Genomic DNA, 20,396 nt, shown 5'->3' with positions numbered 1-20,396 from the left:
TGGGTCTTGTTTCAGTTTTTTGCAGATGGATATCCACTTATGCCAGTACCACTTCTTAAAGAGACTGTCTTTTCCCCAATTAACAGACTTTGGGCCTTTGTCAAATATTAGCTGCTCATAGGTAGATGAATTTATGTCTGGATTCTCAATTCTGTTCCATTGGTCTATGTATCTGTTGTTGTACCAGTACCAGGCTGTGTAAATCTTCTTGAGTCACACATTTGATGGATATGTTTCCTGACAAAACCTCATTCAAATTAAACCCAAAGTGGGTTACTTTTTAAGTGCATACATCACATTGAAGACTGTTGGTTGTTGTCGTTGCTCGGTTCCATCGAATCGTTTTTCGACTCACAGCAACCCCATGTGACAGAACAGAACTGCCCCATAGATTTCCTAGGCTGCAATCTTTTTTTTTTTTTTTTTTTGTGCTTTAGATGAAGGTTTACAGAGCAAATTAGTTTCTCACTAAACAATTAATACACATATAGTTTCACAACACTGGTTGCCAACCCCATGATGTGTCAATACTCTCCCCTTCTTGACCTTGGATTCCCCATTATCAGCTTTCCTGTCCCCTCCTGCTTTCTCATCCTTGCCCTGGTTTGGTATGCCCATTTAGTCTTGTTTTGTTTCATGGGCTAGGCTGTAATCTTTACAGCAGCAGACCGCCAGGTCTTTCTCCTACAGAGCCACTGGGTGGGTTCGAACCACCCATCTTTAAGTTAGCAGCCGAAGAACGTTTACATGAGCTAAAAATTGCTTGAAACAAGTCTTCAAATACTGTGCAAGAAACCGGGCCTCTACTGTTGCAAAAGGAAAACTCAACACCTTGAGTTTCTGTAAAAGGAGGGATACCTAGACCGGGCTTCTAGAACTTTGGGGTGCAGAGTCACCTGGGGATCTTGTTAAAGTGCAGATTCTGATTCTGATCCTTGCTCCCAGGGGATGCTCATCAGGTTTGTCTGTGGACCTTACTTTGAGGAGCAAAGGTGTAGATAATCTAGGCACCTACACAGTTCACTAAGGTTCCTGGATGATGCATACAGCTGGCGCTTGGCTGCTAACCGAAAGGTTGGCATTTCAGACTTCTTCAGCAGTGTTATGGAAGAAAGTTCTGGCGATCTGCTTCCATAAAGATTACAGCCAAGAAAACCCTATGGAATTCTGTAACACATGGGGTTGCCATGAGTTGGAATAGACTCAACAGCAGTGGGTCTCTCACACAGTTCACTGAGGAAACTCTCAGTACCAATTTTTAAGCTGCAGACCTTCAAGGGAGGACAGCTTCCTATAAAGAGGTTGTTGCCCATACCCAGAACTCCTGGAGAAAGCCAGAGCCCTGTCACATCCAAACTTAGAAAAGCTGCCACAAAAAACAGACAGTCCAGAAAAGAAAGAAGGTCTGATTTCTTGATTTGGAGGAACAATCGGCAACCCCAACCCAAGAAGATGGAAAGGTCACAAAAGACCCCAAATGCCCAGGATGCAAAGGGGATGTTTAATGCTGTCCTTGATTTCTCTGCCCTGTACCCAAAAAGTTCATTCACTTTTTAAATAAGCATACATACCAGTTGCCGTCTAGCCAACTCCGACTCATGGCAACTCCATGTGTGTCAGAGTAGAAATGTGCTACATAGTGTTTTCAATGGCTAATTTTTCAGTAGAAGATCACCATGTCTTTTTTCCAAGGAGCCTCTGGGTGGACTTGAACCTCCAACCTTTTGGTTAGCAGCCAAAAGTATTAACAGTTTGCTCTACCCAGGGACTCCAAGCATACATAAAAACCAAAACCAAATCTGTTGCCATCGAGTCAATTCCAACTCATAGAGACCCAAGGATACTTAAAGACCCATTATAAATAAGGTACTGTACTGAATGCTACAGGGGGAATCCTTCAGAAAATTAAAATCCAACTAGGGAAAAATATGGAAGTTATCCTAAGAGTGACAAGAGTCCAGAAGTTCTACGGGTGTCCACTTTCTGGGTGCAGAGATAGGACAGCTTCAGGGAGAAAGTGGGGTTGGAGATGGGCAAGAGAGAGATGGGGGGAGGTAATACACACAAGGCGACTAGCCTAAGAGGAAAGAAAGGTCAGAGAAAACCAGGTATTTTAAAAAAAAAAAAAAAAAAAAACAGAGTAGTTGTCTAGTCCACTTCAACTCATGGTGACCCCATGTCTATCAGGGTAGAACTGTGTTCCATTATCCAGTGTTTTCAATGCTACAATCTGTCAAAAGTAGATCACCAGGCTGTTCTTCCGAGATGCCTCTAGGTAGACTCAAACCTCCAACCTGGCAGTTAGCAGCCAAGTGCTTAACCGTTTGCACAACCCAGGGATTCCCAGGTATGCTTTCAAGAATGGGAAATAGACCAGTTGGGCTGGAATGGAGGGTTCCAGCAGAAAACAAGGTAGGAACTGTTTACTATTGGAGATGATTGCAAAGCTGGAGGGGTATGTTGGAAGCACACCATAGGGAAGGGAAGAACAGAAACAGAACCTTTACATACTTCATTGTATTTCATACTCAACACAACTCCAGGAAGTAAGCACCTTTTCAGAGGAGGCAAACTGAGAGGTCAAGAAATCTGCCCAAGGCCACAGGGCCTGTCAATGAGTTTGAGTCCCTACTTTGCCAAACAGTTCGTCTCCACTGCCAAGGTCTCTCCACCACTCCACCCGGCTCTGAACACCAGGAGTTTGACTATATCCTGCAGGCAATGTGGAGCCGCTAAGGTTTCAGAATAGGGATACCTCATGCTGCAAGTAATGTTTACTAATGTTTAGGGATGCCTGCTTTGGCAAATGATGTGTCAAGATCACCCCTGTCCTTCCACTGTACTCCTCCTGGACATCTGAGAAAACCCATCACTGATAAAAGCAACTCCTAGGCCTGAATTACAGGCTGCAGAGCCTTGGGGGATCTGCAGGACAGCTATTCCAGAATGTGACAACTCAATTTCCTCAAAGAAACAAGGGCCTGGGGAAAAGAACCCAGACAGGGGAATAGGGATGGGAAGTGATGACCACTGACCATTCAAGCAGTTGGGGTTAAGAACCCCAGGTTTCAAACATCAAACCCTCTCCTTTTCCTCCTTCACCATATTTATCACGACAGGGATCTCAAAGTTTGGAAAGTTACTCAACCATTTACAGCATGATTATCCGAACTTCAAAATGGTCTAATCACAAACCTAGCCAGCCTAGGTCCCTTACTCCAGCCTTACTAACAGCGGGGCCTCACTACAACTCCAGTTAATTACACAGTTAAACAATGAGATGGAAAAATCTACTGTGATCTACTAAAAAATCGTTGCTCCCTGAAGTCATGCTGTCCGGGGGTGGGTTGAGTCCCCAGATTTCACTAGAAGACAGCAGGCGCCTCAGCTAAAATTGTTTACAGCACATGGACAGGTTCCACACCAAGGCACATTTGGTGGAATTGATTTAAGGCTCTCATTAAAATGTTCCTTTGTTGAGCACAAGACATTCCCCCACCCGGGAAGAGATTCCAGACCTCCTGTCCCAAGCCTTCAGCCTGCTCTAACTTTCCCCCACAGCGCCCCCCACCCCCTCAGCTAAACACCCGTCACCGGATTAACATTGATTAACTTCAGAGTCATCTTCTCATGGAAGGAATTTAGGAATTTAGCATTTGTTGAAGGAGAGCCCCAGCTCCATCAGAAATCTCCCCTGGGGGACTCTAGAACTCTAAACAGCAGCAGTGAAGGCAGACGTATATTGGACGACCTGAACACCAGAACCCAACCAGCCAACCCAGGGGCCCCTGAGCACAGGCTCACCCATATGGTTGGGCTCGGGATCCTGGCTGCACAAGAAACTTCCATACTTCCTCTGGAAGCAGATGTGGATTCTGCCAGGAGCAATAATCACCCCACACATCACAAGGAACACAGGGCAGCTCCAGAAACACCTCCTATAAATCCCTGGAGCTCGCTCTTACCTCTCTGTCCTAGGTTACAATTACCTCTCCTGTTACAACCGGGGGTGGGGCAGAAGTTGATTCCACCATCACCAAAACTCCTCCACAGCTGGCAGGCCACGAAGATGCCAGAAATGGCAATTCCTAATGCACCTCCCCCATCCCAACTGCCGCTTCTCAAAGGAGGGGGAAAAGTGACAAGCTAGGACCAGGGCTCTTGGGCAAAGTTGGGGGGAGGGTATACTTCCAATCTAGGCTGTTGGAGTATGCAGGTAGCTTGGTGCTTTTCTGTAAGGCACTTCAGCACCTCCGTGGTGACTCTCAGTGTGACCAGGCCAGAAAATAAAGGCTGCGTGGGTGAGGAGATGGGGAGGGGGCTCTGTCTGCCCTGGAGATGCGGGCCACACCCTTTTCAAAATGCTGAGTCCCTTCAAGAAAAGATAGAACGAACTCTTTTTGCCTTTCTGTCCGTGGAAAGAGATTTTCTTCCCTCCACGAGTACAGACAGACAGGATGGAAATCCAGGAACAAGCAGAACAAACCCCGTCCGCACCTTTCCAGGCCGGCCATGCCCGATTTTGGCAGCGGCCTTCACACATTAGTCACCGCGACAGCCTGGGACTCCCTGCTTCCCGAATTCGACCCCGGCAGGGAGTGAGCTGAGGACTCGGGCCCAGGAACTAGAGGAGGTGGAGCAGTCCGCCTTCACCTACAGGGCCATCTGGGGTCCCAGCTCTGCCCTGGAACTTGGAGGAAGGAAGCCAGGAGCGTCGGGCCGGCGTAGGTAACAAAGATCCCCGCTTTGCGCGCTTCAGGTCGGTCAGACATCGGGCTCCGGCCGGGCCTCGTTCACCTGGGCTGAGCCTGCCGGTCGGGGAACTCCGTCTCCCCCACCGCCAGCCACCCAACTGCACCCCCAAGGCGGGCAGTCGTATCTTCCCCGAAAACAAACTCCCCATCTGGGCCTGGCGCGGGTAACTCCGGCAAATCCCGAGCAACTCTCCAGTCAGGCCAGGAAAACTCTGTGGAGGCTGGAAACGCGTCTCCGGCGGCGCGGGTGGGCAGGGGCCTCGATCGAGTCTGCTAGGGCTTAGCCGGGCTCCTGGCCCCCGGGCTTCCTGCGCCGCTCGCACCAAAAACGAGCCTCTCCACCACTCCAGGGTTTCCTCTCCCGCCCTAGCCACCAAATCCCACCTTCCCGGGCACCTCCTTTTGCCTGAAGGGCTCCCGCGCTTCCCAAGACCCTCTCCCCAAGCTTGCCCGAACTCACCGCCCAGCAGCGGCAGCAGCAGGACGCTGAGCAGAGGCAACCGGCGGGGGCTGCCCCGGATTCCCCGAGCAGCTCCCATCGCGGCGGGCTCAGGGAGAGCGGCCGAGAGCGCACAGCGTGCGCGTGGACTGCCCTCCGCGGCTGGCCCAGGAGGCTGAGCGCACCGGAGCGCGGGCACCGCTGCAACAACAGCAGCCGGAGCCCGAGCTGGAAAGGTCCGGAGCCGGAGCCGCGCGCACCCGGTACCTCCAAGTCCTCGCGCGCCGCCGCCACGGCGAAGCCCCGCCCAGAGACGCCCCCTCCCCGCCAGCCTCCGCGCGGCGCCCCGCCCCCCCGACGCCCCCTCCCCGCCAAGGCGGGGGAGGAGCTCGCTGTTGTGGGGGAGGGATCAGAGAGGGATAGGCAACCGAGGGAGGGAGGCCCCAAGAGTGCAGGGGACTTAAGCGATGTAGGGCAGTGTAGGCTGCGCACACCGCCTACAGTCTGCAGGGGACCCAGGAAAACCAAACTGCCTTTTGTGATGCCATGGCCCCGGGGGAGGATGGTCAGTGCAGGCTCTGGGCCTTCCTGGGGCTTCCAGCAACAGGGGAGGAGGAGAGAGAAAGGGTGGGCTCTGTCTCACTCCTCGTTAAGGACAGAGGGTGACCTAGAATAGCAGGGTGTCCTGGGTGTCCCAAAGCAGAGTAACCTGGAGATACTGTGGAGCTCCAGGACAGCTGTAGCCTGGAGAAGGGGGAGGGAAGTGCGTGGCTGGGCTCTGATTGGCTCTGGACCAATCTGAACCCAAAGGTAGAAACAGACTGGGCTCTGAACACCAGGCTGAAGGCTGTTAAACTGACAAATGCATCCCAAGTCCATCTCCAGGCAGTCTGGGGCTCTGTCAGGGCATGGCCAAGTCTCCAGCTGTGGAGAGGCCCAGCACAGCCCGTGTTCCAGGCACCCCCCACCCCCAGCGCCACCACCCCCACATTCTTTCTTTGTTGTGAAAGCAGCAAGGGGTGTAGGAGGCGGGTCAAGAGGAGTCAAGCTTTAGAAGATGGGCCCCAGCTGCTGCTCAGGCCGCCAGGATATGCCGAGAGGGGATGGTTAGTGCCTCTTCCCACCCTCTGGCTCCGGAGGCCCCCCAGGCCTGCAGAGACCTCCCTTCCCCCAAGCAGCTGGGAGGAGGAGGGGCAGCCACAGAGCCTAGAGCAGTGGCGCCAGGACTCCAGGGTCCTGCCACATGGCCACCACATGTCCCCAACAACCCAGTCTATAGCACCTTCTCCTTGGGTTGTAGGCCTCCTCCCACATCCCCCAGATGCCTTCCTGCAGGCCTTGCTGAAGAGGATACTAACGGGAAGGAAGAGAGGAGAGATCCAAGAATCAACACTCCTCCTGTTGCCCCATCCATCATTGCCCCTCACCCTTCTGTGAAGGTGTCTTAGTTATCTAGTGCTGCTATAACAGAAATACCACAAGTGGGTGGCTTTAACAAACAGAAATTTATTTTCTCACAGTTTAGGAGGCTAGAAGTCCGAATTCAGGGCGCTGGCTCTATGGGAAGGCTTTCTCCGTCGGCTCTGGAGGAAGGTCCTTGTCTCTTCTGAGCTTCTGCTCTTGGGCAGTCCTCATGTGGCTTGGCATCTCTCTTCCCCGTCTCTGCTTCTCTCTCTCTGCTTCTCTCACTTGCTTGTTTAATCTCTTTCATATCTCAAAAGAGATTGACTCAAGACACAACATACACTAATCCTGTCTTATCAACATAACAAAGACAACCTATTCCCAAATGGGATTATAACCACAGGCATAGAGGTTAGGGTTTACAACATATTTTGGGGGACACAATTCTATCCATAACAGAAGGACCCCAACACGATCTCTTCTTTCTACCCTCTTCAATCAGGATTCAAGTGGCAATCAGCAATCAAGTGTTTACCTGATCCTTTTATTTAAGAAAAGTGAAATACACGGACCTGAAGTGAGGCAGCAGAGGCAAAAGAGAGAGGCCATGGCAAGGCGGCTTGGCTGGCCAGCCCCCAACCCCTGTGATAGAGAAGCCAGCAGCTGGTGGCATCTCTGAGGTCCATAACTGCTTCTTACCCACCTTAGGGGCCTCAGAGTTAGCTATTCAGAGGACCATAGGGTGGGGAGAGGGTGTCCTGAGGGTCCTTCCTGAGGGGTATTCCTGAGGAGGGAGCAGAAACCCTAAGGACAGAAGCAATCCCCGATTAAACTGCTCCCCCTCATTGTCCCACCTTGGGATGGGGAAGAGCTAGGAGCAATGGGGAATGCTGTGAGGGCTGTGATGGGACCCAGCAGACCTGGGAGAGTTGGTTGAATGTCAGCTGCTTGATGAGAGGTCCATGGTACTGGCACTGAGGCCCCGGGAGCCCTGAAACAGACAACGCTCCATCAGCCCAGAGACCTCCACCTCCAAAGGCTGTCCCCTGGACTCCAGACATCTCATGGCTGCGATATATCTCTGGACCTAGGATTGAGCCTTTAATCTTAAACCCAAGCTCTGGAGTTTAGTGTAGCTGCTGCTAGGATTTTCCAGGAGGCCACAATCTGGTGGAGAAAATACCTGGAAGAGCCACATGAATATTGGCATGTACTTTGAATGTGCTGATACAAGTAGTCATTTTCTACTAAAACATCATTAGGATTTTCTTGAATGGAGATTATTGTATTTTTTTTCCTTTTTCCCATCTCATCCACTACCAAGTTCCCAAGGTGAGGAGTATGGTGGCAGCAGGAGGAAAAGCAATTAGTAGTACCTCCAAATCCAAATCATTCTTGAATTATTTCATCATCCCAAAGTACCAGTTTAGAGAACAGAAATTCCTATTTTCCTCCTGATTAACTTATTTACTACTAACTCCAACCCAAAACTGTCCCTTGGTGGTCACCACCCCTAAAAAGTTGTCTGCCTGATTCCTTAATGACTCCAACTCCCTGGCTAGAGTCTTCACTTCAGGGGGTCTCCCCTCTAACCAAACTCCCACTGGCCTTGCTTTCTGGCTGTCCTTTCTTTCTAACCAATATGCTCACGAGCAGTGCTCTCACCTGGAGGGGTGCTGCATTGGGCTGGTTCAGATAGTTCAAGGAGGCTGCCCGCTTCATGTTGCTGCTGCAATGGAAAAAGAAATAACTGAGGCCTCCTCTCTTCTTCTTGAGTGGCCCTAAAGCTTCAGGCCTCTTTGGCACTGCCATCACCCTTGAGGCCTTGATCTCAAATTGCTGCCTCCCCACCATCCCCCATATATACATACTCTTTCTTCATCAGTAACCAGTATCTCCTCAGGCACCCTCGTTCCCCCTTGGGGACACCCATTCTGACCAAACTCTCTCTCCATGGCCATCCCCTTGACCTCCTCTACGTTTCTTTCCAAGGTGCTTCTCCTCTAGAAATCAGGAGTCAAGAGGAGCTGGAGGCAAGGGTTTACCTGCCTGCTCTGCCACATCACAACCTGTGTACCTGGAAGGTCGAGGCTCATTCCCCTGGAGCTTCCTCACCAGGAGCTCACTGCTTCGACGAAGCACATCCCGAATCTTGCCCAGTGAGCCACTCCTCTGCAGGGTCCCACTTCCATCCTGGGGGGGAGGGGTGGGATGGGGAACAGAAGCTAAGGAGACTCCATGCAGACTAGCTTCTGAGTCTACTTCTGCCATTTATTCTGCATACCCTTCCCCACAAGGCTCAGTGATTGAAAACAAGAGCTCTGTCAAAAGTTCACTCCCAGAGTTACCCCTGATAGGGATGGAGCTAGGTGGACTAGAACGGGACAACGTGACCTTGAATCCTACATAGGCCTGGGGAGAAGTAGGCTCAGAGACTCTCACGACTGCCAGCAAGAGTGGGCAGGAGAGCAAGTGTTTATTAACTTGTTTATTAATAACCAAAGTTTATTAGTTGTTACCAGGGGCGGGCAGGAGGGAGGAGGAAAGGGGGACTCATTGCTTAGAGGACATCATTGCTTCTGTTAAGCATGATGGAAAAATTTGGAAACAAATAATGGTGATGGTTGAACAACATGATGAATGTAATTAATGTACTTATAAAAAATGTTAAGATGGTTAACGTTTTATTACATATATATTTACCACACACATGCACACAAAAAGAGTGGGCAGGAGAGGTCAAAGGGCAACGGTCAGACTTACCCCTGACCACTCCACAGCCACAGAGACATCTTCACCTCCTTCAAATTTCACGCTCCCTGGGCTCTCCTGGGAGGTCCTTCTACCATCACCCTCTCCAAGCAGCTCTGCCACCTTGGTCTGGCTGATGGGGTCGGTACCCTGGAAGGAAAAGGAAGGAGTTGAGACTTCCCACTTCTTAACTCCTCAGGATGGGGCTTTCAAACTTTTTTTGACCATCAGTCACCTCAAAGTAAACATTTTACTTTGTGATGTCTCAGTACATGTATATTAGAACAGTACTCATCTTTACTATTTGCAATGCATTCCTATACCTAAATAGATGTATATTTTTAGCCATGAGCCACGCTGAATTGATTTCAGATCTGCAATTTGAGAAACTCTGATTTAGGGGTCCCCTCACCCACACCACCCATGCCCCTCCTGAGTAGACTCTTCAAAGGCCAGCTTGTGAAAAGGCAGAACTTTAAAATTCCCATTCAGTGAAGTAAAGCTTGAACCTGCAGTTCTGACCACAAAGGGCAAGTGGAGGGCAAGATCATGCTTAAAAACAAGCGTTAGGCTGCTCACCTTCCTCTCCCTCCTACCCTCCTCATCAGCCTCTCCTCTTGTTCTTGGGAGACTTAAGAGAAGCCTCAGCGGTCCCCCCTTCCCCAGGACCTCCTTTCCCCAACCTCCTTCTCCGCCATGTCTCTGACCTGTTTCCGGGAACGCAGGGCACATTCCTCCAGAGTCTCAGCTGCCTCCAGCTTTCCCTGGCGCCTGTACAGAGCTCCTAGGTTCCTCAGAGTAGTGTTCACTGTGGGGCTGTGGGGAGCGAGACCAAGGAAGGAAGAGAGAACAGGTTCAGAAAAGCAAACAGTAGAAAAAGGACGTAGAGCTAAAGCTGAGGGAAGGTCAAAGGGAAGAAGGGAAAAGGTCTCGGAGGCTGGGACCAGGGACTGGATGGAGGGCACTGGGCATCGGAGGCCGAGCCGGTTTCTCACTGGCAGCTCACCTGCTCACTTTGCAGGCCTTGTACCAGCCTCCGTACTCAGCGTAGGGTGTACCACCATCACGGTGCTGGCTCTGCAGGACAGAGGGGGCAGTGAGCCAGAGATGAGAGTACAGAGGTGCTGGGGCACAAGCTGGCATGGGGCTAGGATGTAGGCTGGGCTGGGGAAGGCACCATGCAGCTGGGGTTGGTGCTCGGGTGGGAAGTGAGGAGCTGGCTTAGTGCAAGGAGTATGACAGAGGCCTTGGCAGCCTCGGGCTCCCAGGCTGGACTCCCCACTCACTTTGCTCATTTCCTCCCGCTCCTCTGCATGCATCCAGATGGGCTTGTGGTCGTCTGCGGGTGATACATGGGATAGGGTGGGCAGGTTAGAGAACTGATCTGGACAGTGTGGGGGGAGCCAGGGCCCAGAGGCCAACAGGGCTGGACTGAAAGGGTCTGGCTCCCCCTGGGAACCACTGTGGCCTAACCGCCCACCTGTGGCCTACAGTTTTTTTCCTCCCTGCAGTCCCCTCCCTAGGCCTTCATCACTCACCATCCACAGACCCAAACTCCTGCACATGGGCACGGGTCAGGATCTCTTTGTACAGTATCTCAGCCTCAGCATATTTGCCCTGTTTCAGGTAACAGGAAGCCTGGAAGGCAGGAAGCCAAAAAGCAAAAGCCAGAGATGGTCTTAGCCAGGGTCTTAACCAGGCTCAGGAGTTTCTACTTCTTCGCCCCTTTATGACTTTCCCAGAGATTATCCTCACACCTCTTTTTACAGCTGCATGGTGAAGGGTATACCCACCCCACTCCCAGGAGGCTATGGAACTTCTGCCTTCCCAGTGGAATGAAGCAGACCCCAGTCCTAAAGGCAGCCCCAGAGATAGGCACAAAGGGGAGCAGGTTTCTGATTCCAGGACCCAACTGTCCTTTCCCTTCCCTGCCTTCCGCCTACTTTACCCCTTCCTCCCTTACCAGGTTGTTCTTGGTCCGGGCTACATTAGGGTTGTCTGGCCCCAGCTGCCCTTCATAGATGGCCAGAGCCCGCCGGTAATAGCGCTCCACGGCCTCATACTTGCCCTGGTTCTGGCACAACAGGGCCAGGTTGTTCAGCTGCTTTGCCACATCTGGGTGGTCAGCACCCAGGACCTGGTGGGGGAGCAAAAGAGCCAAGAAATGATTGTTCGTGAGTGTGTGTATGTGCGTGTGTGCACATGTGAGGAGCAGAGGGAAGGGAATGATGGATGAGGGAACAAGGCAAAGATGGGAGTGAGGGAAAAGTGAGGGAGAAGGGTAGACTAGAAGGACAGATGGTGGAGAAGGCGTCACAGCAACAAGGGAAGAACAGAGAGGCAATGTGGGCACCTTTTCACGAATCTCCAGTGCCCGCTGGCACAGTGGCTCCGCCTCCTTGTATTTGCCCCTTTTGCCGTAGAGCACAGCCAGATTATTGAGTGTGGCAGCCACCTACAAAGAGAGGCTTGTCCCCATCAGACATCAATGCTTGCAAAGGACCTACAAGAATCTGACACCCAGCAGGGCCCCATACTGCACAACTCCAAGGCTGAGGGAAGAGAAAATTACCACACAGGATAGGTCTGAGGTTCTCTAGTCGTCCCTGGGTGGTGCAAATGGTTAACACACTCAGCTGCTAACCGAAAGACTGAAGGTTCAAGTCTACCCGGAGGCACCTCGGGAAAAGGCCTGGCAATCTACTTCCAAAAAAATCAGCCCCTGAAAACCCTATGGAGCACAGTTCTACTCTGACACACATGGGGTTGCCATGAGTTAGAATAGACTCAATTTGCAACTGGTTGTTTGCTGTAGGTTGAAGCTCTCTAGAGGAGTAGTCTAGGAGCCCTGGTAGCGCAGTGTTAAAGTGCATGGCTGCTAACCAAAAGGTCACTGGTTTGAACCCACCAGCCACTCCACGGGAGAAAAATGTGGCAGCCTGCATCCATAAAGATTTATGACCTTGGAAACTCTGTGGGGCAGTTCTAACTCTGTCCTATAGGGTCACTAGGGGTTGGAATCGACTCGACTGCAGTGGTTTTTTTTTTTTTAATGGGAGTTGTATTGCCCCATAAGGGGATTTTTGGAAATTTCTGGGTGAGTGTTTTGGTTGCATAAAGACTGGGGCACTGTCACCTTGGTTGAGGCAAGAACCTACAGATGTTCTGCATGTGTAGGACAGCTTTGCCAACTTTTGAATGTCCTGCCAGACATTAAAACACTGAATGTCTGCTTTGACAATCGGTGGGCTATCAAGATGGGAGCTATGTTTTCTGGGATACATCATCCCTGCCTGTCACATGTTATAAGGAATTATTTTCACACTGTCAGCTCATTTTCAAAAACGTCCTATTTCTCATTTTCTTCTCTTTGACAATCTATAATTTGTCTTGGCATGCTATCCCTACTTAAGGTTATTTCTCTCTTTCTCTTATCACATACAAATAAATCTAGTCTGTGATTACTTATTCTAAGACTGGCTTTTAATCTAGTACAGGTAGTCCCCGACTTACAATGGAGTTCCATCCTGACAACTCTGTCGTAAGTCAGTTCTGACGTAAGTTGAATACCTCAATTTTCTTTTTAAGTTTTCATTATTATTGCCTTTTATTATAAGTATCTTTATAAATCCAGTTTTTAATTTGTCTTGGGGGTTGAAAACATTGCATATAAATGTACAGATATGTTTTAACATTGTATGTGATACATATTACTAACGATAAAATGTAAAAAAAACAAAACAAAACACAGTCATAAGTGCAGTTCATTGTAACTCGAATACGTTGTAAGTTGGGGACTACCTGTATCCCCCGCCCCCCATACTTCTGCTCTTTCATTTTACTAGTACTTCTTATATGGAATGGCTTCTGCTTGCTCTTCTCCTAAATCCAACTAAATTCATTATATATAAGCATCTAACTACGTTTTTATGACTTCTAACATAGTTGTACTCAGTATTATTTTCTTATAAATTACTTCCCTTGTTTTTCTTTTATATTAATTAGGGTATCTTATTGGCTTTGGGGGAAATTATATGTGTAGGCAGGTTACATTATCTATGGATTGCATTTTAGGAAAATATTCATTATAAAAAAGGAGTCATTGGGTCTCAGAGAGTTGAGAACCACTAGGATCACTGGGCAGTGGCTGGAAGAAAGGAGTCCTCACAGCTCCTTCCTTAAGCACCCCGAGTGGCCTGAGGGCAGCGATGGACAACCCAAGAGAGACTGAAAGGGTGTGGGGGTTGGGGGGAGAGAAGGAGGGAATACTGACAGCAGGGTGGTCCCGGCCCAGGGTGCTCTCTCGGATGCTGAGGGCATCATTCAGTAGATGGGCAGCTTCCTTATACTTATTCTGGTCCCTGGAAGAGTACAAGAATAAAAGGGGTTACCTGGAACTCTTCCCCCAAGCCATCTCCCTCCCTTTGTGAGAGCTGAGGTATATTTGAGGATTGGGGGCTCCCATGAAGCGACAGAAAGCCTGGTGTGGACAGTGAGAGGGGTTCACAAATACACCCATACCTGGCTGCAGAACACTGCCATCCCAAGAAGAGACCACAAGTTATAGGAAGCAAGAGACAGAAACAGAGAAGAAAGAGACCCTCCCCAAACTAGAGACTAGGAAGCAAGGAGCCTGAGAAATTAGTACTCTCTGAGGTCAAGGACACAGATATAGAAAAAGGAAGAGTTCTGGGACATGAGAAAGCACTCTAGTCAGGTGTATCTGGGAGGACCAGCAGGGAAGAGAAGAGGAATGGAGGCCAAAGGAGGGTCAAGGTGGGAATCTGGAGGAAGATTTCATGGTGACAGGGGAGGGCAATACTCACCGATATACCAAGGCGAGGATGTTGAGCATGGTGGCAACATCGGGGTGGCCACGGCCGGATGTGCGCTCCAGGTCCTCTAATGCCTGCTTGCAGAGTGGCACAGCCACCTCATAGCGACCCTGGGCTGCGTACTGGATCACCAGGTTGTGCAGCGTCCGCAACCTTGCTGGGATTTCATATCCGCCTGGCTGGGTGCCCTGGCCACGGGACACTAAGCCATCCCAGAAAATGTACAGAAGACTTCCTCAGAGGCCTCTTCCTCTCCACTTTGCTGTCTACCCTTCCCACCCCCATTCTGTGTCCTGTTCCCAGGCCCACACTCACCCCCCACCAGGCCTCTCACTCAAGACCTGCCTCAATTGCTACACTTTTGCTCACTCCCTTGCACAGTCCCATTTGTTCACCCAATAATTCATTCATTCAATAAACATGAGTTAGGGGCTGTGCCAGGAATACAAAGGTGACAAAGACTTGGTTCTTTCCCTTGAGGCAATCACGCTCTTCCCACTTCTACTTTGAGGTCATTCTCCCAATAGACTGTGAACTCCTTAACAGTGAGACCTGTATCTTTTTCACCTTGGTATCCCTAGTGCCTAGCACAGCACCTGACATAAATTAAGTTGTTTGATGAATAAAGGGGACACTGAGGAAATCTAACTACTAGCCCAGGTCCCTGCCCTATCTTCAGAGGAAGTGGAGAACCTATTTCTGGATGGTAAGCATACTGTGTACAGGGTGGGCCACAGCTGGGACCAGCCTCCTGCTACCCCTCATCACATTCCAACTCCAGAGGCAGACTCACAGCCATTGCTGGGGTCCTCTTCTTCTTCATTGGGGAAAAGGTCATCCAGGGAATCCTTGGTAGCGTCGCCCTCTTTCTCCTCCTGGAAGAGAAGCAGCAGCATGTCAGGTCTGAGATATCACCAACAGCCTCTTCAAGTGCCCCTCTAAGCCATGAATGCACTGACAGATGGGGCCTAGGAGAAGACCTTTGTTTATGCCTCTGCCCCTAGGAAGGTGAGCATCTGGCCCTGGCAAACTCAGGCCTCTCTTGTTTGTTAAAACCAAGAGATGCTTAGGCCAAAATCTCCTAACTTTCCCTTCCTTCACATCCAGGAAATTTCCTTCCAACCACTCTCATTCTCTAGCCTCCCCTCCTCCTCAGCTCTTGTAATTATAGCTGATTATCCCTGTGCTGATCCCTGTGTGTTTATACATGGATTATATGTCTCTCCTGTCTCTCCTGAGAGCAGGGAGTGTGTCTAAGCTTATGGACACGTACCCCAGGGGTGTCTAGCTCAGCCCTGTGTCCATCATTTGCCACTCTGGACTTAGCACCCAACCTTCACTGTCTAACCTACTTCCCAAACTGGGCAAATCTGCTTTTCCCCACCAGGAATTGCAGCTTTGTACAAACGCCTCCAGCCCCTCTGGCCAGCTTCACCAGTCTGTGTCCTATGCAAATCATCTCACTTTCCTTGGGACATACCAGCTTTCCAGTCCTGCAGCCTTATCTGTGACCTCCCAGTCTAGAAAGCTCCTCCCTCTCCCTTCCAAAAACTAAACCAGTTACTGATGAGTGGACTCTAACCCATGGCAACTCCATATGTGTCAGAGTAGAACTGTACCCCATAGGGTTTTAATGGCTGATGCTTTCAGAAGCAGATCGCCAGGTCTTTCTTCCCAGGTTCCTGTGGGTGGACTTGAACCTCTAACCTTTCAGTTAGCAGCTAAGCACATTAACTGTTCACACTAGCCAGGGACACTCCCTCTCCCCTACCATCCATTAAAATCCATCCCAGCTCTAAACCCATTCAACTAGCAAATCCAGCCCAAATCCTACCCATCCCTGTGCCCTGCCTCGTCTATGATTCCTCAGACCTCTCAGCACTCAGGAACCTATCTCCTTGGAATTCCTGCCACACTGACTGGACCATTCATCCAGCACTGAGCACCTGCCACTCTGAATCGTCACATACGTGATCTCACATGTAAGACTTGCCCCTGCATCTACATTATAAGTTGAAGAAGGCAGGAATTATCTTTTATAGTTCCTTATATCTCCCCTACACACACCTTCTCACACTGCATAAGGCACAGACCTATATAAATGCCTGTTGAGTGAAAGTTAAATTTTTCATGTTTCGAGAGCAAACTTTCTTACTCATCTAGGCTATGCTTTCCCTTATTGGAGCACTTAGGATTCTGGACTGGAATTGTTCAGGTACTTCTCTGTCTCCAGCCCTCCTGGCCAGCTTCACAAGTCTGTGTCTTATGCAAATCAACTCCTCACTTTCACTGTGCCCAGCATATAGTAGACACTTAAGGAAAGTGTCGGTCAAATGAATGAATATTGTTTCCCCCTTGCTGTCATCTGGAGTTGTCAGGCTTGAAAAAAGAATTCTGCCAGATGGGGGCAAGTCAGGCAGAGCTGCTGACCCCATGGATGAAGGGTCAATTGCCCCCACATTTGTGTACTCACTGCGGTGTGCCCATCCTCATCATACTGCCTCAGCTGCCCCAGGAACTCCAGGTGCTTCTTCTCCTCCTCCAGCTGAGCCACAGCCTGTTCACTGTGCTGCAGCCGCTGCTGGGTGCCTGCCAGCTCATCCCGGAGCCACTGGTTTTCCTGGCACAGCCGCCGCACCTGAGCCCGCAGCTTCTGTTTCTCCGACTCCACTGTGCTCAGGTGGTTGGCTAGAGCCAGCATCACCTGGGGGGGGCAGATCCTGTGAGCTCCACACTCTGGATGGGAGCATTCAGGGGTAGGTGGGAAAGGAGACTGTTGGGAGGCAGCAAGACTGGCAGGGATGCAGGAAGGTCAGGAGGTGTAGACCATGCTGGGGTGGGTAGCAATGGCTCTACCTTCAACATGTACCCTGAATCCAACTTCTCACCACATACACTGCCACCACCCTGGGCTTGGCCACCATCATTTCCCACCCAGATTACAACAGCCTCCTCACTGGTCTCCGTTTCTGCCCTTGTCCCCCTAAGTCAAACCAGCAGCCAGATGAATCCTTTTAAAATGTTAAGTCAGACCACATCACTACTCTGCTCAAAACATCTCAATAGCGTCCATCTCATCCAAAGTAAAGGCAAAGTCTTTATGATGGCCCACAAGTTTCACACGCTCTGTCCCCCTCTCCTTTAATCCCATCACCTCTCAAACTTCATTTTTCTACTTTGCTTCCCTTCATTCACGCTTCTCCAGCCACACTGGCTCCTCACTGGTCCTTGAACCCACCAGATTCCAGTTCAGGGCCTTTGCACATGCTGTTCTCTTTGCTTAAGATGCTCTTCCCCTAGTTATTGCACAACTCACTCCCTCACCTTTGAATTTCTGTTCAAATGTACCTTCTCAGGGAGACCTTTTTGGACCACTCTATCTAAAATTAAGGAGCCCTGGTGGCACAATGGTTAAGAGCTCGGCTGCCAACTGAAAAGTTAGCAGTTTGAGCCCACCAGCTGCTCCAAGGGAGAAAGATGTGGCAGTCTGCTCCCGTAAAGATTTATAGCCTTGGAAAACCTATGGGGTAGTTCTACTCTGTCCTTTAGGGTCGCTATGAGTCAGAATCGACTTGACGGCACAGGTTTGGTTTTTTTTTTAATCGAAAATTGTGTCTTCTCTGCAAATGCCATAACCCCCTATGCTGCTTTATCTCTATTCTTAGTACTTACCACTCTGGCATACTGAATCATTTACTTATTTGTGTATTGTCTGTCCCTCCTCCCCCCAGCTAGAATGTAAGCTCCAAGATGGTGAAGAGTTTTGACTGTGTTCACTGATGTAGCTTCAGTACCCAGAAGGGTGCCTGGCACATAGTAGGGACTTAATATTTACTAAATGAATGAATGTACACATCTAGGACAAAGGGATCCCATGTGGCCCTAAGTCTCCAATCAAGACTCTAGTCTGACACCTGCTCCTTCATTCACCCTGGTTCACTTGGCACCACCTCCGCCATCTCACCTGGGCCTCACTCAGCCCCAGCTCGATGTTTTCCATGGAACGGCGCAGCTGCCTGGCCTTCTCATGCACCAGCCCTTCCTCATGGCCTCCCTGCTGCAGACACTCGATGGTGTGGGACAGACTTTGCAGCACAGCTTGGTGTTCACTGTGTAGGGCCTCCAGCCCCTGGCTCACCAGCCGAGTGCTCCCCAGGATCTCCTCCTGGCTCAGTCGGTGCCCTGCAGGCTCATCCCGCTGCCCCAACACCAGGCCCGACATCCTGGCCAAGGGACCTCACCTGGGCTAGGAAGAAACAACAAAACTTAGCTGTGGCAAGGAAAAGAATGAGGCTGAGCTCTATGGTTTGAGGGTGGTGGGGATCCAAGAGACGGGACAAGAGAAGGTATGGGTAACCTATGGCTTAGTTGAGGAGACAGAGAGACCAGTGGGGAGGGAGCCTACAACACTAAACACAAAGCTAAGGATGTGGGCAAAGAGGGAGGGAGAGAAATTGAGTTTTGGAGAAACAAAACTAGAAGGAACAAAAGTGCTTAAAACTACCACAGGGATTTAGGACTTAGCAATGGAGCAGAAAGGGAGGTGGAGAGAGAAAAGGAATCAGGGGGCAAGATACAGAACCACAGGAATCAGAGAGGGTGTTTGGGGAGGGCTACAAAGTGAACACAGAGCCCTGATGGCGCAAAGGTTAAGCCCTCAGCTGCTAACCAAAAAGGATGGAACACACCCAGAAGCTCCACAGGAGAAAGACTGGCGATCTGCTTCTGTAAGGATTACAGTCAAGAAAATCCTATGGGGCAGTTCTACTCTGTCACATGGGATCACTATGAGTTGGAACTGACTCGATGGCACCCAACAACAAACGGAATAGGGTTAGAGTAGAAAGGAGACATGCAGAAAATAGTGCAGAGCTTTCAAAAAAGGGGGGGGATAAATCAGGGAGGAGAGGGAAAAGAAGAAAGTAGGAGCCTTCATTGCAGGACCCATGTGAGAGGGCCCCAGAAGGGTCAAGGTCTTCAGGCTTAGTTATCCACAGAGCATCTCTAAAGCAGGTCAGTCCTGCCTCTTTCCCCACTAGCCTTCAACCCATACTTCCCATCCCCAGGGTCTCAGGCTGGCTTCCCACTTCCTCAAAAGGATCTTGTTTTTCACCTTTGAAATTCTCTTACCTGTACACAGAGCAGAGCCCTTCCTTGGCTTCGGAGGCGGAGCTCAGGCCAGAGCCCGGAAGAAACTCTGCTCAGCAGCCAAGGATCTGCCCTGCCCAAAGTCCAGGAGTCCAGCGTTCCCACCCCTCTCACCAACTCACAGCCACCCAGAGGACCTGGCACAGAGCCCCACCCAGGACGAACACCCTCCCTCCCCTTGCCTACAGGTTTTCAAACACAACCAATGTCCCTCCTCCATCCCCAACCCAGCCTTCCACCCCAGGCCTGAGGGACTAATTTCTCCTAAGGGAGTGAGAGACTTGATCAGAGACCTAAGGCGAGTAGCGTGTCTGAGAAAGGGTGAGGAGGAAGACCTGGTCATTCTCAGCCCAGTCACCTCCATGGCTTTGTTCCCCCGAGGCCAAGTTAGGGTAACTCCCTGCTCTCTGTCACGATCACCTACTAACAGGCTCTGAGAAGAGTCACCTTAGGGTGCCTCCCAAACCCCTGATGATGTAGGGAAGAATAGCAGGTCTGCTGAGCGGCTGCGGGGTCACAAGGAAACGCGGCAGTGGGAATTGGTCTTCCGGGACTGGGGGAATGGGGTTGAGGAGTGTCCCAGGCTGTCGACCTGCCCTGAGGGCCCAAGGTGGGGGTAGGGTGATAAGGGGCGGGGAAGGGGAGGTGATAATGGACCGCGAGATCGGCGTCGCAGGCGGGGACCCGGCGGCGGACAAGCCCGAGGTCAGTGAGTCAATCGGTCGCGAGGGGGCGGGGCAGGCCGTCTGTCTTTCTGGACGCTGAGGGGCGGGGAAGAACCACGGAGGGCGGAGTTTTTGAGTCTGTCTCGAGTCGTGTAAGGTCTGTCGGAGGGAGTTGTCCACCTGTCTGGGCGTGTGGGAATAAGAGGTGGTGGGACCTTCGACCCTCAGCCCCAGAGGTACTCTCAAAGACTCACCAGCAGTCCCTCGGTCTGGCTGCAGCCCTTGCGAATACTGCCCCTTTAAATCCATCATGGCTGCCGCTCGAGGCAATTGTTTTGACGGCTCCCAGGGGCGGGGCTTGTTCCCCTGTCACGCTACCAAAGAGCCGCTCAGGGATTGG

At 50.7% G+C, this 20,396-nt stretch overlaps 2 protein-coding genes across 3 annotated transcripts in view; both read right to left on the bottom strand.

Moving 5' to 3' along the window:
• Nucleotides 1-5,434, bottom strand: part of PTK7 (protein tyrosine kinase 7 (inactive)) — a 78,361-nt gene extending 72,927 nt beyond the window's left edge. The window contains exon 1 of the mRNA XM_004379481.1: nucleotides 5,215-5,434. Within this exon, the coding sequence (XP_004379538.1) occupies nucleotides 5,215-5,293 (79 nt within the window). The 5' untranslated portion in view covers nucleotides 5,294-5,434. The remainder of the gene's footprint in view (nucleotides 1-5,214) is intronic.
• A 1,691-nt stretch (nucleotides 5,435-7,125) lies between these two features.
• On the bottom strand, nucleotides 7,126-20,341 carry KLC4 (kinesin light chain 4). Of its 2 annotated transcripts, none has more exons than XM_004379478.3 (16): nucleotides 20,251-20,341; nucleotides 18,148-18,429; nucleotides 16,657-16,887; nucleotides 14,977-15,058; nucleotides 14,175-14,385; nucleotides 13,622-13,709; nucleotides 11,702-11,803; nucleotides 11,312-11,485; nucleotides 10,887-10,986; nucleotides 10,635-10,687; nucleotides 10,355-10,425; nucleotides 10,056-10,164; nucleotides 9,361-9,498; nucleotides 8,675-8,790; nucleotides 8,263-8,326; nucleotides 7,126-7,588 (listed from the first exon to the last, which is right to left on the bottom strand). In XM_004379478.3, the coding sequence occupies exons 2-16, from the start codon at nucleotides 18,403-18,405 to the stop codon at nucleotides 7,538-7,540; spliced, it is 1,848 nt and encodes a 615-aa protein (XP_004379535.1). In that variant the 5' UTR covers nucleotides 18,406-18,429; nucleotides 20,251-20,341; the 3' UTR covers nucleotides 7,126-7,537. The 2 variants fall into 2 exon arrangements, with proteins under 2 accessions (XP_004379535.1, XP_023589991.1); XM_023734223.1 differs by lacking the exon at nucleotides 20,251-20,341 and adding an exon at nucleotides 19,314-19,343.
• Between the last annotated feature and the right edge of the window lie 55 nt (nucleotides 20,342-20,396).

This window comes from Trichechus manatus, unplaced genomic scaffold (genome assembly GCF_000243295.1).
Source record: "Trichechus manatus latirostris isolate Lorelei unplaced genomic scaffold, TriManLat1.0 scaffold00065, whole genome shotgun sequence".
Taxonomy (NCBI): Eukaryota; Metazoa; Chordata; class Mammalia; order Sirenia; family Trichechidae; genus Trichechus; species Trichechus manatus.
Note: the sequence above shows the minus strand (reverse complement) of the source record. Positions and strands in the feature narration are given on the sequence as shown.

Bases quoted from the DNA above. Each gene is read 5' to 3' on its own strand.
- KLC4 (XM_004379478.3), bottom strand. From the start codon at position 18,405: ATGTCGGGCCTGGTGTTGGGGCAGCGGGATGAGCCTGCAGGGCACCGA. The intron at 10,987-11,311 runs GTAAGGGAGGAA...CCTGCCTTCCAG, and splicing joins CCCGGACCAAGAACAACCTG to GCTTCCTGTTACCTGAAACA. The intron at 8,327-8,674 runs GTACACAGGTTG...TTTCCATTGCAG, and splicing joins AATGAGCCTCGACCTTCCAG to CAGCAACATGAAGCGGGCAG.